This window comes from Alexandromys fortis, unplaced genomic scaffold (genome assembly GCF_014885135.2).
Source record: "Alexandromys fortis isolate MF-2015 unplaced genomic scaffold, M_Fortis_MF-2015_v1.1 scaffold_138, whole genome shotgun sequence".
NCBI classification, from domain to species: Eukaryota; Metazoa; Chordata; class Mammalia; order Rodentia; family Cricetidae; genus Alexandromys; species Alexandromys fortis.
The window spans coordinates 2,134,318-2,150,710 of NW_026068034.1; the positions used below are offsets into that span (position 1 = coordinate 2,134,318).

The 16,393-nt window shown below is 43.4% G+C and overlaps 1 protein-coding gene and 1 pseudogene across 2 annotated transcripts in view; both read right to left on the bottom strand.

The window, feature by feature from the left end:
* The window catches only part of M1ap (meiosis 1 associated protein), an 84,275-nt gene extending 82,056 nt beyond the window's left edge, over positions 1-2,219 (bottom strand). For both annotated transcript variants that reach the window (XM_050164980.1, XM_050164979.1), the window contains exon 1: positions 1,927-2,219. In XM_050164980.1, the coding sequence (XP_050020937.1) occupies positions 1,927-2,166 (240 nt within the window). In that variant the 5' untranslated portion in view covers positions 2,167-2,219. The remainder of the gene's footprint in view (positions 1-1,926) is intronic.
* Positions 2,220-5,049: 2,830 nt separating this feature from the next.
* On the bottom strand, positions 5,050-5,480 carry LOC126515373 (40S ribosomal protein S15-like; annotated as a pseudogene).
* Positions 5,481-16,393: the final 10,913 nt, after the last annotated feature.

Below are 16,393 nucleotides of genomic sequence, written 5' to 3' on the forward strand. Positions count from 1 at the left end.
AAAAAACCTTTCTCTGTAGGATTCATTTTGAGACACAATACCCAGGTTCTATAAACCCAAAGTATAACCAAAGTAATCCAAGTATATTAAATTTTTACAAAGCTGTAACCCAAGAAGCATAAAATATAAAGCTGGCAAGAGGTCAATTGTGTTGGTTAGTGGTTTTTTCCTTCCTTCCCCCCTTTTTTTTTTTGACAGAAGCTGGGGTAATCTTGGAAGAGGGAAGCTCAGTTGAGAAAATGCCTCCATCAGACTGGCCTGTAGACAAGCCTGTAGGACATTTTCCTGATTGACAGTTGACATGGAAGGGCCGACCCATTGTGGATGGTGCCATTCCTAGGCAGCTTGGTCCTGACTTGTATAAGAAAGAAGACTGGCAAGCCTTGAGGAACAAATCAGAAAGCAGCACTCCTCCATGGCTTCTCCTTCAGTTCTGCCCTGACTTCCCTTCAGGATGGACTGGGATCCGAACATGTAAGTCCAACAAACCTTTTTTCTCTGTGAACAAGAACTCCTGAGAAGAAGCTGTGTCTTCAGAGACTGATTGACTGCTTAGAATTTCAGTACCAAATAGAGATTGGAATGTTGCAAGTCCAAAGGCTAATAACCTTATTGTGGACTAGTTCTAGCCCTCTGGAAACCATTCCTTGCCCGCCTCTGTGTGGCTATTAACATCTTATGACTAATACAGTAAAGCCTTTAGTATCTATTAACTTAGCAGACCACTGAGCTTCTACCAATTCAGACTAAGAATGACATTAGATAAACTCTTGGGCCTACAGTAAAGCTTCCCCCACCTGTCTGTAACCATATTCAGGTAAATCCATCAGTGTATTTTAAACTTGCCTTGATTTATAAATTTTTTTGTCCTATAAAACTTCCTAAAACTGCTTCCACATTGGAACATGTAATTTGGGGTAACTTGAATTTGTGTTCCCTGACTGTGGTCAATCAAAATGGCTTCAGCAAAATCTATCTTATTCCCTTTAAGACAAGAACTGTAGTTTTTGCACCGACCCGTCCAAGTTATTTCTGGTCATGGTGTTTGATCACAGCAGTAGAAAGCAAACCCAAACAGATGTGTATTATTTTCATACCTTATAGTACCGAAAGAGATATTATATTTCCACTTTGAATGAGGAGCATGAAACATTAATTAAAAAACGAGTGGATTCTAGTTCAGTCTTACACTTGTTACAATCAGTAACAAGTCTGTGAAATTCCTTCCTTTGGTTACCTTAAAGACAGAATATATGTCCACTGAATTAGCAGCAAGAGTGACTCAAAGAAGGCTTTTGTAATTTTGAATTATGTTGTGATTTTGAATTCTGTCTAAGACAACAGGAAGACATGAATTTTCTTTGAGGAGGAGAGTAGTTAACTGTGCGGGAGCTTAGTAAAAACAATGGTCCCTGCCTCAGCCACTCCTTCTAGATCCTTAAGTGTTTTACCCAAAGGAATTAAAGTTTCAACCAAGTGTAGCACAGGGAAAATAGTTTCTGTTTTGCAGTTAGGATTTTCTGAGCAGAGAGAATTAAGGCCTTGAATTTCGCCCCAGGACAAGTTCTGGAGAAAGAGAGTGACTGAATAGCCAGGTCTCTGAAGAGATTTAGAAACTTCTCTAAGTGTTTACATTTCAAAGAGGGCAAAAGGATCTAGCTGTTTACATTTCAAGGAACTGCAGCGGCTAAGGTCTCGGCTCTCTCCTGGAGGAAAGGAATGGTATGCAGCCTATTTCAACCCCCAAATTACCAGCTCAGAGACTTTCCTCTTGCGGTCCCCCTCCCCCCAGGATGACTACTGGTTCAAGTGGGCTGACTAGGAACGAGGGACCCATGCGGTTTTCACTGTAGGTGATAACAACTGCGGGCTCTGCTGTGGAAATCTCATTTGCTTTCGGGGTACCATGAGTACAGACAGACTTACCACAAACGGGAGGACACACTCATGTTGGTTTTGTACTGTGTATAAGCTGAACAGAGACATGCGGCTGGGGCCCATCAAATTGCAGGCGATGGAGAAGAAGTTCTGTAAGGCCTCACAGAGGTTGGGGCAGATGTGGGCCCAGGAGGGTGCAGCGATGTGCACAATGAGCAGCCTCGGGGGTTGGGGACTTATCTTAGTGGTAGGAGCGGTCCCTCTACTACCAGTTCTCCTTCGGTTCATGGCAGCCACACCAGTGCGGGACTGCAGCCACCACTTGAATAACTGATAATTCTAAACCTACAGGAAAAGAAAAAGAAACAACTGGCGTTCATAAAACTGGATTACTCGAATGTGTAAATGTACCACATTTTTTTTTAAATCCATTCTTCAGTTGAGGGGCGTCTAGGTTGTTTCCAGGTTCTGGCTATTACAAATAATGCTGCTATGAACATAGTTGAACAAATGTCTTTCAGTAGGCTGCCTTTATGTCTTATTGATTTGTGTCCTTTGCTTTACAGAAGCTTCTCAATTTCAGGAGGTCCCATTTGTTTATTGTTGCTCTCAGTGTCTGTGCTACTGGCGTTATATTTAGGAAGTGGTCTCCTGTGCCCATGCATTGAAGGCTACTTCCCACTTTCTCTTCTATCAGGTTCAGTGTGGTTGGATTTATAATGAAGTCTTTAATCCACTTGTGCATGGGGATAGATATGGATCTATTTTCATTCTTCTACATTCAAATCAAAACAACTCTGAGATACCATCTTACACCAGTCAGAATGGTTAAGATCAAAAACACCAGTTATATATGAACTGCTAAGCTCAGAATCACACAGATGACCCTACTTGAACTCTGTGGGACACTAAACAAAACAAAAACTAGTAAACATGGGAAAGAGGAAGGAAATAAGAGAAGATGACAAGGTGGAGAGTAACCAGAATGCATTATACACATAAATAAAATTGTCAAAAAACATTTTTTGTTAATAAAAAGGAGAAAAATAATATAATTTTTATTCGTGAACTTAGATATAAAAGTCCAAGAGCATGTGAAAAGAATAACGCATCATGGACTGGAGAGATGGTTCAGCAGTAAAGAGCACTTGTTGCTCATCCAGAGGACCCAGGTTCATTCCCAGCACCTATGATAGCCCATAACTGTGTGAACACCAGCCCCTGGGGATCTGCATCCTCTGTAGGCCTTTTCAAGCACCAGACACACTCAAGTGGTGCACAGACACACATGCAGGCATAACCTTATACACATGACATAAAAATAACATATTATAAACAAATTGGGTTTATTTCAGAAGCATAATGTTAGTTAGGAATATGGCTTACACACACCTCTAACCTCAGCATTTGGGAGGCTGGGGCAGGAGGATTGCTTCTAGTTTGAGGCTGACTTGGGTTACAGAGTAAGAAAAACTAGTCTTGAAAGAAAGAAACCAGAGAACCTAATGATGTGGGATGTCCCTTTGTATGATGTGAATATATTTCATTATAGTTGGTTAATAAAAAAGTTACTGGGGGCTGGTGAAATGGCTCAGAGGTTAAGAGCATTGCCTGCTCTTCCAAAGGTCCTGAGTTCAATTCCCAGCAACCACATGGTGACTCACAACCATCTGTAATGGGGTCTGGTGCCCTCCTCTGGCCTGCAGGCATACACACAGACAAAATATTGTATACATAATAAATAAATATAAAAAAAATAAAAAAGTTACTTTGGCCTATGGCAGGGCAGAATATAGTTAGGTGGGAAATCCAAACAGACACAGGGAAAAAGAAGGCAGATTCGAGGGAGACACCAGCAGCCACCAGAGAAGCAAGATGTGAGGTAACAAGCCAAGGGCCTTGTGGTAAAATATAAACTAATATAAATGGGTTAATTTAAGATGGAAAAGCTAGTTAGCAAAAATCCTGAGCCCTCAGCCAACCAGTTTGTAATTAATATCAAGCCTCAGAGTGTGTATTTGGGAACTGGCCGGTGGGAGAGAAACCTCCAGTTTCAACCCAAGTTTAATAAAACACAAAAATAATAATAATTTGTTACATTGGAAGATTAAACGGGAAAATTATATGATCATTTATAGATGTGCAAAAACTTTTTGTTAAAATCCAGTATTCATGCATAACAAAGTCCCTTAGTAACTTGGAATAGAATAGTCTGATTAAAATATGTTAGTAAAAACTTAGAGCAGCAAGACATGGTGGCTCGTGCATATAATCCTACCAGGTGTGAGGGTGAGGCAGGAAGATTGAGGCCTGGCTGGGCTATTTTGTGAGCTTTAGGACAGACTAATCTAACATTGATTCCATCTCAAAAAAGTCTAGCATACCTAGGCCTATAGCATGCATCTGTAACCATGAGGAGAGGCAGGTGGCTGATGCGATTAGGACCAGCTGGGGATTTGTGTTAGTCTTTTGATACTGAGTGAGACCTTGAATAATAAAAACAACCACCACCAAAACAAAGACCCCAGAGCAAACACCGCTCTATATTTTTAGATGGCAAATTGAACCTAGGGCCTCACCCACACAGCAACTATGATGTTGTCTATCACTAAGACACATCCCCAGCCACATGAGTACACATAGATGTACACATGTGTTTTCATACACATGTGCACGTGTGTGCATGTGTGAAGGCCATAAGATGATCTCTGGTGTTATTCCTCAGGAGTCACCCAACTTATTATTTGTTACAGGGACTGAGATTGAGACCTTGGGCTTGCTGATTAAGTTGGCCATCAAACCCCAAGAATCCATACCTTTCTGCCTTCACAGTGTTGGGATTCCAAGTGCACGTAATCATGTGTGGTTTCTTATAAGGATACTGAGGATCCCAATTTGGCAAGCAGTTTACTGATTAAGCTATCTTTGGTCTCACAATCATTCTTTTTTTAAAAGGGTTGTTTTCATTTTATGTACATGTATGTGTGTGTGTGAGGGTCCAGATCTCCTAGAACTGAATTCAGACAGTTGTGAACAATCCATGTAGATCCTGGGAATTGAACCTGGGTCCTCTGGAAGAGCAGTAGTGCTCTCAACCACCAAGCAATCTCTGTAGCACACAATCATCGCCCTACCCCCCAGGAACTAAACGTGAGTCTTCATTGGCCACAGTTACTTGATGGGGATAAAGCGGGGTCGGGGGTAAGTGAGTGGCACCAATACCAAGTCTGCCCTGCTTCACTGATTTGGAGGTGATAAAGAACTGATCCAGGTAGTGACCAATTGTCTCTGGTTTGATTTCCACCTGTCTGAAGATCTTGCCATTGTACACGCCCACCATGCTCCAACCATCTTCTGGCAGAATGATCATGTCTCTGAGGTAGGTCTTCACCACCTTGGGTTTCGCCATGGGTGACACCTCCTTCTCTGGTGCTTGAGTTGAGAGTGCTGTTTCTGCAGCAGGCCACTGTTCAGGCACTGCCTCAATAGGACCTGTACGACTACATCAGCTGCTTATAGGATAAGTGCAGTGGTTGGTCCAGGTCCACACCGCAGTAGGTAGACTTATAGAAGGTTCACTTCTGCTGCTCTACTTCAGCCATCTTGGCAGCTGCTCTGAAAAGGAAGTGCTGGCTGTGTCTGCACAGTTCAACAATTATTCTTCATAGTTTTTCCCACGAGATGAAGATGACAGTTTTCTCAATGAGATGAAGCACTTTCTACAATCACCCCCATTGAATACCACAGTGAAGGTGGCAACAAAGCAAAGCAAATAAATAAAAGGTAGTGCAGGTAGGTATGGTGACACAAGCCTTCAGAGGTTGAGGCAGGAGGACCTGAGTTCACGGTCAACCTGGGATACATAGTGACATCCTGTCACAAATAAAAATTTAATTTTTGATGTTTTATCCCCTACTGTATAGAATTATAACTGACCTTATCCTTCATTTCAGACAGGGGCTTGCTTTATGGGTTGCCCCTCTGTACGCTGTGAATATGTTTTATCACCATTGGTTAATAGAGAAGCTGCTTTGGTCTATTGCAGGGAAGAATATAGCAAGGTGGAAAAGCCAAACTGAATACAGGGAAAAAGAAGGTGGAGTCGAGGAAGAAGCAAGCAGCCACAGGAGAAGCAAGATGTAAGGTAGCACTACGGCCATGTGGCAATACATAGATTGATAAAAATGAGTTAATTTAAGTTGTAAGAGCTAGTTAATAATAAGCCTGAGCTAATAGGCCAATCAGTTTGTAATTAGTATTAAGCCTTTGAGTGGTTATTTTAAGAGTTGCTGAGAGACCAGGCAGGACGAGAAACCTCCAGTTACAACTTGCTAAATCATCCCAAGCAGGTCTGGACTCAATCTGTGGCCCAGGCTGTCCTAGAACATGATGCCTTTCTGCCTCAGTCTCCCCAGTAGTTGTGATTACATGCCTGACTTGAAAGTACTCTTTGAAATCTTAAATTCAATTTTAATACTATTGTGTTCGTGTATGGATGATGTATATATACAGGGTACATTTGTGCTACCACATGTATACAGAGGTCAGCGGACTAACTTTGTGCAGTTGGTTCTCTTTCCACTTTTATGTGTGTTCTGGGGACTGAATTTGAGGCAAGTGTCTTTATCCACTGAATCATTTTACTAACCCTGGCTTGAAAGCACTCTAGGAACAGGAAATCCAGATCAATGCCTAATGTATTTACCAAGAAAGCGATGATAGTATTTAATCTTTTAGCTGCACTTTTAAAGTAGTGCCTGGCTTAGCAGCCTGAAGCAGGAGGATTATCACAAGATCAAGGCCAGATAAAACTACAGAGTGAGACCGTCTCAAAAACAAACAAAATAAAAATGAACAAATAAACTGGTATACAAGGCCAATTCTAAATGGAACGTTCTGTTTGAAGGTGACATATATATTGATACAGAAAAAATAGGTACCCAGGAGGCTCATTTACTACTCCTAGACTATTTTCCTTCATATATATGAAAACATCATTTTATTCTTTCTATCTATCTATCTATCTATCTATCTATCTATCTATCTATCTATTCATCTATTATCTATCTATCTATCTATCTATCTATCTATCTATCATCTATCTATTTGAAACAAGGTTTCACTTTGTAGTCCAAGTTGACCTTAAACTCACATTGTTTCTGCTCCCTCAGTTTCCCAAATGTTGGGGTTACAGAGGTGAGCCACCATGTTCAGTTTCAAAACATCACCTTAGACATAGGCAGTCTGCACTTTGCACAGTTCCACTACACACCAATTTCAGCTGCTACTTCAGGGTTGGTCATTAACATTATCCCATCAGAACAATTCAGGCATCAAGTTGCTGTGCAGAACTAATCAAGTAATTACATAAACCATTACAGCCATAACAGATGTATATCAATCACAATGATCAGTGAACAATTATATAACTCCTTTTTAAGTCTCTCAGCGAATGGTCACTGCGGGGTCCAGACAGCAAAGAAAGGAAGTGTGTTGCTCCTTCGCTCTTTGTGACTAGTCTGTGTGGAGTTTTATAGGAAATCGGCTATGACGAAAGGGATGTAGATATTGCAGGGGGAAGTGCTGCTAGCAAAACCATTACAGAGTGCTCCGGAAAATGTTCAAGCAGATCCAAACATAGGGATCTAACAATTTTCTGAGGAGTAAAGTGTGGTCTATCATAAATTATCCTGTGAGAAGAGAGAAAGCCCAAGGCATTGTTCAGACCACTGAAGTTTGTTTGTTGTTATTGTTTAAGACAGATCCCACTCTATAGCCCAGGTTGGCATTGAACCCTTGTCCTCCTGATACCTTCAGAGTATTGAGATTACAGGGTGATGATATCACACCCAATGCCCAGAAGCTGTTTCTCCCCTTTTGAAGACAAACAAAACATTTTCAATGTTACTGGTGCTTTCAGTTATAGCATGTGAAATATCAGCTCTCCATTCTCCTAAAGATGTCCACAGGAAGGGAGTGTTCGGTGTTCCCCACTGATTGATTGGCTCTGTGTTACAGGTGGTCCAGTTCTTTTTTTTTTAGATCAGTATGAAGTCATTCTAATAAAAATGTTGTCTATCTTCTCACACATCTGTCTTGCTTTGTTTTAGGGAATGGATTGTGATTCATTTCAATGCAAGTAAAATATTACAAAATACTTACAGGAAAGTATTACAAATAAACACAAAGTCGAGATGAAATACGGCGGGGAGATGACTCAGTGGGCAAAGTGCTTGCTGAACAAGCCTGGCAACTTGGAATGTGAATCCCTGAAACCAACCGAAAGACGACATCGCACTCCTGCTAGCCCAGTTACCTCAACACAGGAAGCAGAGACACAAGACTTCCCAGAAGCCTTTCAGCCAGCTTGCTTAGCATATGTACTACGAACAACAAAAAGAAACCCTGTTTCACACAAGATGGAAAGTAAGAACCAACATCTGAGGTTGTTCTTTGACCTTCACACTTAAGTGGTGTGTTTGCATACAAATGAACATGCACACACACATATATCATACAGATAAACACACACCACACACACAAAAAAAACGAGAAAAAAAGAAAAAGATGAAATAAGCTTTTTTTCCCTCAGAAATCTTTAGTGCTCATAGTCTACAAGAGCAGTTTAAGCTTCTTCTGCTTACAAAATTCCTAAGAAATGGAGGGGAAAATGGGATGGAAACGATGGTAAGAAAGGGATGGTGCTAGCAGTGACGCTATCCAGTTTGTTCTCAATGAAACACCTCCTGCAGTAAGTTCTGAGTGAATGTTAAGATATCCCTTGAGCTGAAATCAGAAGAGGCACTGACAGTGTGTGGCAGTTTGAATGTAACTGGCCCCTATAATCTCACAGGAGTGGCACTATTAGGAGGTGTGGCTTTGTTGGCAAGGGTATGGCCTTGTTAGAGAGAGTGTGTCACTGTAGGGGCAGGCTTAGATGTTTCCTATGCTCAGGAGACCACCTAGTGTCTCAGTTGACTTCCTGTTGCCCACAGAATGAAGCACTCTCTGCTCCAGCACCATGTCTGTGTGCACACCATCATGCTCTAGGTCATGATGACAATGGACTGAACCTCTGAAACTGTATTGGAGCCACCCCTTCCTGTGGCTGAGGTCATGGTGTCTCTTCACAGCAATGAAAACCGTAACTAAGCCACACTCTTTCCCCTGGGTTTACTAGAATCCCCTTGTACCGTGACCCACTGTGGTTTCACAGTCGGTTTAGATCTCACAGTAACCTGCGATGGGAAGGCTCTGCTTTAAATGAAGGGACACCCTCAGACATCTGAAGTGTCTGACCCCACGAACTCTCCTTTTATTATGAACAACCACTGAATTTTTATTTTTTCTCTGTAATGTGGTTAAACCTGGAACTGGGGCTTGAACTACCCCAAACCAAGTTACTTTAGTACTAAAATCCCTTCACTGGGTTTCAACTATGCTTGGAACAAAATCCAAAACTCCTCATCCTGGCCTCAAATTTTTGCCTGCGTGTCTTCCCGGATCTCCATCCCTGGGCCATGCTGTGGATGTTCATGTGGACTGCCCACTCCCCAGGCTTCTTTCACCATGAACACATGCAGGCTCCAGCTGGGCTCCGAGTACTTTCTTCCCCAGCATTCTCTCACCACAGATTAGGGCCCCATTACATGCCCTCCTCAAAGTACCTGTGCTGTGAGTTTATACGTCTTAGGACACTTTACTGTGTAGTAAATTATCCAACTGTTCTTCCTCCAGCAGAACTCCATCAAAATTTTCCGTGTGTGTGTGTGTGTGTGTGTGTGTGTGTGTGTTGTGGGGACGGTGTCACCCTGTGGAGGAACACTGACCTAACTGACCTAGCAGGTGCAAGGCACTGGATTACCCACTAGTACCACAGACCAAACCAAACCATACTTCTTGGGGGTTCAAAGAACTTTTGCTTTGATGAACCCTATCCTCCAATTAAAAAAATTAATGGATTTTTAAGAGTCTTAAAGACGTCAAGGCTCCTCTTGGAGAAGCGAGATAAAAACAGTTTCTTTGACTGGGGAGGGGGGAGAGAGACACGGAGAGAGGGAGGAAGGAAGGGAGAGAGACAGGGAGGGAGGGAGGGACAGAGAGAGAGAGAGAGAGAGAGAGAGAGAGAGAGAGAGAGAGAGAGAGAGAGAGAGAGAGAGAGAGAGAGAGAGAGAGNAGAGAGAGAGAGAGAGAGAGAGAGAGAGAGAGAGAGAGAGAGAGAGAGAGAGAGAGAGAGAGAGAGAGAGAGAATATTAAGCCTGCCTCCTACCAGTCAGCACTGCCTTCACCTCAGCACTGCTTTCACCGCTGGTCCTGCGGCCCCTCACGGAGCCAGCAGATGGCGACGCAGCCCTCAGCACTGCGCCCACGCACCTGTCCCGAGGGCTGACTTCAGTGTGTTCCCTAAACCAGACTCGGAGGCGGTCCTCACTCCCAAGCCCTTCAGTCTCTTCCCTTGCCCAGAGGCCTGAAGACCGAGCGTCGTTACCCGCCAGCCAGACTGCCTGCTCCTACCGTGCCGCCGGCTATGGCAAGGCTCACCTCAGGCATCCCAGGAGAACTCGCTCAGGCACCGCTCCTCAGACACAGTCACCTCAGGCATCGCCCTCTCAGGCGCCTCACCTCAGGCAGATGCCTCCCCTGGACAACTCCCCCAGGCTCAACCGCCTGCTTATCCTCCCCTCCCCATGAAACCAAAACATAGCTCAAGCATTCTAGAAAGTTCTAGCCTAGAAACTTAAGTGTCCACGAGACTTCAGTCGCTCATTCACTTCATCAACTATTTTACTCAATTAGCAGGTTCGTCTTCAGACACCCGGGGGGCGTCTCCCTCAGAATCTCCCCCACATTCCTTCAGGTGTCTCTCTGAGGTAACCCATCAGATCCCAGATCCTTCCGCAGGCGAATCTTTTCTCAGGTACCTGCTGAAGGGCGTCCCTCTCTAGGTAGCACCCTCAGACCCACCCCACCCATCTCAGGTACCCCTGTTCAGATATTCTCTGAGATAAACTCACCTCAAGTTCAGGCTCCTCCCCTACAGGAAACTCCTCCTCACTGCCAGCTTCCTCTGAGGCTTTCCTCTAGGTAAGGCCTCCTGGCCTCTTCGACCTGTCTGCCCTCAGGGGCTCCTCCGTCTGAGCTCCTCCCCTTTAGGGACCTCCCTGTAGGACCGCCCCTTCCTGAGGCTCCTCCCACTGAGACTACCCCCCACCCCCCAGGGTCCTCCAGTTCAGACAAGGCTGTAGTCTCGATGTGTGCCCTCAGGCCATCTCACTGCAGAGGGCGTCTTTTCGGCCCAACCTCAACTTCCGGGGTCACTCATCTTCATCCACTCCTGATGCTGTTGTTCAAGTAACAAAACGTCCTGAGAATAGTCCTTCCTCTACCGTCCACGAGCAGTTGTAGATCTCAGAAAAGCTGAGTGAAGCTGAACGGCTTTCTCTTAGTTGTCTTCTCCCTATCAAACACAGGCATAACATTCTAGTGCGGTCTTGTCTTTAGCCTTTCGCGTCCACAGCTTCACCTGGTCAACTATTTCATTCAGTAAGCCCCGATGGGGAACACACACTATCATGCGGCATACTATGATTGGGGTATGGAAGAATGCAAGCAATGGCCATTGTGCCCTCAGAAAGTACTTTTCTTTTTTTTTTTTTTTTTTTTTTTTTTTTTTTTTTTTTGTCGTCTTCAGTGGTTCTGCTTTGGTCTAAGCTGGGATAACAGGTGCATGCCGCCATGTCTGACTCAATGACATTTGTTAATGTATTTCTCAGCCTTCTTAACTTGGATTGTAGACATAATAGAACTATTTTTACTTCTCTTCATCTTTTATGTATGTGTTTATATTTATGAAATAGCTAAGGAAAATACTATTAAACAGAAATTCTAGCTGGGAGGCTAAAGTAGGAAGAGTTAAAGGTGACAGAATTAGAGTCTGTCTATAAAAAGTCTGTTTTGTCTGGTGAAAAAAAATACGGCCTCGTGGCTTCATTTCCTCTGTCTTTGCCTTTCAAGAACAATTTATTTAATTTTATTTTATGTGTACGAGTGTTTCACCTGCATGTACGTCTGTGCATTGTGTGTGCAGTGCCTGAGGAGGCCAGAAGAGGACGCTGGATCCTCTGCATCTGGAGTTACAGGCGTCCTTGGCCACAATATGGGTGCTGTAAAGAAACCCAGGGCCTCTGTAACAAGTGCTCTTAATTGCTGAGTTGCCTCTCTCGCCCCTGCTTTTACTTTTTGAGACTGGGTCTCTCTGTGTCCTCCAGTCTAGCCTTGAACTCAAGTTGCTCAGGCAATCCTCCTACCTACCTGGATGTTTTGATTACAAAGTGAGTCACACTGCCTGGCTTAAAAGCATCAATTCCTTTCTTTTTTTCCTCTTCTCTTCTCCTCCATCCCTCCATCCCTCCATCCCTCCGTCCCTCCATCCCTCTGTTCCTCCCTCCTTCCCTCCCACCCTCTCTCGCCCCCCCTTCTCTCCTAATCTCCCCCACAGATCTCTTCCACAGGCTAGATCCCCATCCCCTAACTTTAGGTCTACATAGTGAGTTCCATCCCGGACAGCCAGGCTACACAGATACACAGAGAAACCCTGCTTGGAAAAAAAAAAACCAAAACCAAAACAAAACAAATCAAAACAGCCCACCAACACCCAACATTCACTTGTAGAATATGATAGAGATCTTTAGGTCTGGATTTCTAGGGAATTTCCAGTGGAGTGTGTTAAATTGGGAGAGACTAAGGCAATGTGGAAATAAAGAGCAAGGTCTACATGAGCAGAATCTCAGTTCCACACCACATCAACCAATCCTAATCTAACATGATGGAGAACGCTTTGGGGCCTGGGATTTGGTTTCATTCTATCTACAAACTAATAGCCTTGAGCTATACCATGATGATGGAAGACCCTCAGTCAGAAACAGAAGACTTTACTGTCTGTGGCCAGCAAAGGACCATGGGATTACTTTTAGAGGTCCCACGGGGGTCACATACGCTTTGGAACAGATGACTGCTGTGCATGCAACGGGCTTGGACGACTCTCCCCATACTGTGTGTGTACAGCTATAATCTATGTTATGTATTACTAATGTGTATGTGTATGTGTGAATGTATGTAACTGTAAAGGTCTAAAGTTTGCACTGAGAAGTATGAACTTAATTTTATAGGGCATTAGGGATTGCTCACAGTTTTGATAAGAACGATACTGTGGAAATATGGATTCATGGTAGATGGAAAGGAAACATGAAACTCTAAGTAGCTCAATCCAATAGAACTTCTTTGACAACAGAAATGCTATATATCTTGAGTGTCTAACACAATAGCTCTCAATGAGAGCAATTCTGAATAGCAGTGTTCATAAATGCCTGCAGGGTAAATGGCAGGGATTGACAGGTTGTACATTTATTCATCCACTCAAAAATACGGATGTTTACTCCATGCAGGTACTGTGCTAGATATGAAAGACAAAAAACGTAACCCAACTACGAAGTTTATATGCTCGTGGGAGGAGTCCCCGATGAATAATCAGGTGGAAACATGGTATATGAGATGTTTGCAAGAAAGTAAGTAAGTGTATCACCACCAATTCTTTCATATAAGGAACCCTTCAAAAGGGCTAATGATGGTGCTTCTCAGTGTGGGCATCTCACCAACAAGAGTACTCTGGTCCAGCAGGTGTGCTACTCTCTAACCTCTCCAGTGACACCCAGTGCTGCTGGTCCTCACACCACACTCTGAGTAGCTAAGATACACAACTTTTCTAGGGTTAAAGAGTGACAGAAACTGGTACCCTAACCAGTTCATTCTAACTCTGAATTCTGAACTCTTTCCACCACAACCAAATGTCATTCTCCGAAGCTACTATTGAGCTTCAAGAGGATAGCTGAAGGGCTAGAGGGATGGCTCCGTGGTTAGGAGCACAGGCTGCTCTCTGAGGATCTGGTGTTTGATTCTCAGCACCTATATGGCAGCTCAGAACCATCTGTAACTCCAGTTCTACTTCTTATGGTTTCTCTGGGTACCAAGCAAGCACAGGGTATACAGATATACATGTAGGCGAATCACCCATACACATAAAATAACAAAACAAAGTAAAAATTTTTAAAAGAAGAATCGAGCTGAATGTTGGTTGAAATTGACTAAGGAGTGAATGGTAAGGCAAAAGAGTGGAAGTGCAGCATTAATTCGTCAAGAAAACTAAGAGCATAAAAGACTATGCAAACTGCACTATAATCTGAGAAGGAAGATGAGGTATGAATATTTTTGTGAGGAAGTAAGGCTCAAGATATTAATAATATGGAATGGATCAGCAGAGCCGTGGCGGTTTGAATAAGAATGGCCCCCAGAGGTTCATCTACTTGAATGCTTAGTCACCAGGGAGTGGTGCTTTTAGAAAGGTTTGGAAGGATTAGGAGGTGTAGCCTTGTTGGAGGAAGTGTGCCAATGGGGATAGGCTCTGAGGTCTCAAAAGCAGAAGCTATACCCAGGCTCCCAGCTCTCAGCTTCTGCTCCAGTGCCTACATGCATGCTGCTATTCTCCTGACCAGGATGACAATGGACTAAGCATCTGGAACTGTAAGCCACTTAAATGCTTTCTTTTATAAGAGCTGTCTTGGTCATGGTTTCTCTCTACAGCAATAGAACACTGACTAAACAAAAGCAAAAGCTTACCTCCCCCAAATTTTCAAGCTTTTACTTCCTTTTGAGCAGTAACACCATGAAGTAACGTTAGCAACACCATGAAGGAAGCAAATGAGATGAGTGGCCAGGGACTAAAGACATAACCCAGACCTCAAAGGATGGAGAGGTTTACACGCATTAATGAGACCTGGGGAGAAGAGAAAAGATTAGTAAAGGAAACTTGAAGAGGGGGTAAGAGGTAAGCTGCTAAAAGGGCGAGAGACTCGTAGTGTTAAAAAAGAAACTCCCCCCCCCAGCTCTGTGCAAACTTATATGTATATCAATAGATCAGAAGCATCCATGGCCATACATCTAGTAATTATATTTGGAAGTGTTTGTACAGGTGAAGAATTAAACAGGCGGCATATTTATAGGGCGCTTTTTACTCTCTCAGCCACGGAAGAGAGAAATAAACACACCAAATATCACCACTCGACTCCTGAACTCCCAAAGACCATGTCTTCCTTTCCTTTTTACATTTTTATTTACTTTTAGATTTAGCTTATTTGTGTGTATTAATGTTTTACCTGCATGTGTGTCTGTGCCCCACACGCACTGTGGTGCCTCAGGAAGTGATGAGTCGCTACATGGGTGCTAGAAATTGAACCTGGGTCATAACCACGGAGCCAGTTCTCCAGCCCCACAAATGTCATTTCTTAGAATTATAATTAAAATTATTCTTTTTTTTTTTTTTTGTTTTTTCGAGACAGGGTTTCTCTGTGGTTTTGGAGCCTGTCCTGGAACTAGCTCTTGTAGACCAGGCTGGTCTCGAACTCACAGAGATCCGCCTGGCTCTGCCTCCCAAGTGCTGGGATTAAAGGCGTGCGCCACCACCGCCCGGCTTCAGCGGTTATTCTTGATTTATAATTGTGTTAGTCGCTCTTTGTTGCTGTGATAAAAATCACATGACCGAAAGTGACTTATGGAAGTTTATTTTGCCTCAGGTTTCCAAAGAGAGAATCGATAACGGTGGGGGAGGCTAGTAGCAGGTGATTGGAGCAGGAAGTTGAAAAATCCATCTTCAGCTACAACCAGGAAGCAGAGAGGGCAAAGCAGAGTGAGTTGCTCCCAACTTCCTCCAGCAAGGCAGTTCCTGCTACAGTTTCAACAACCCCCCTAAACGGTGTCACAAACTGGGGATCAAGTATTCAAATACCTGAACTTATCGGGGACATGTCTCATTCAAACCACCACAATAATTATGTAACTTTTACAAATTCTTAATAATTGTTGATAACTAAATAATGTCACAATTTTGTTGTGAATTATATGGTTAATTCTTAGTATATTAACAGATGTTTACATCCATATTATTTGAAACCCAAGCGCTCTCTTTTTAAAAACTATCTTGAGAGAATGTCATATATGTGTGTGAGCAGAGGTGAAAAATCAGACTCAGACTTCAAGCTCAGCAGCAGGTGCCTTTACCTACTGAATCATCTTTCCAGCCCTTACTACCCTATCTTTGTGCGTACAGGGAACAAAGAAATTATTCTAAGAAATTTGGTGTATGCTCCAATTTACCCACATATTTTCCATAGTATCACATATATATTCCTAGTAGTACAGATATGGATATTTGGGGATTTAGAGTGACTGCAATAAACTCACGGGCTAGTAAATCTCCCTTCTTCTGGGGAAGACATGCACACCTGCACCTGATCTAGCTCCGCCTCCACCTGGGTTGAACCTCTCTTACTCGTCCCTCCTCCACTCAATCTTGATTGGTTATAAGAAGAAGCAGGTTCTCCATTGGTTCCTTCGTGAGGGGGTGGAGTAGGATTGTGTTTCATCTCGCCGCCGCAGGCCGATCTCAGCCGAGCGGATCCGAGAG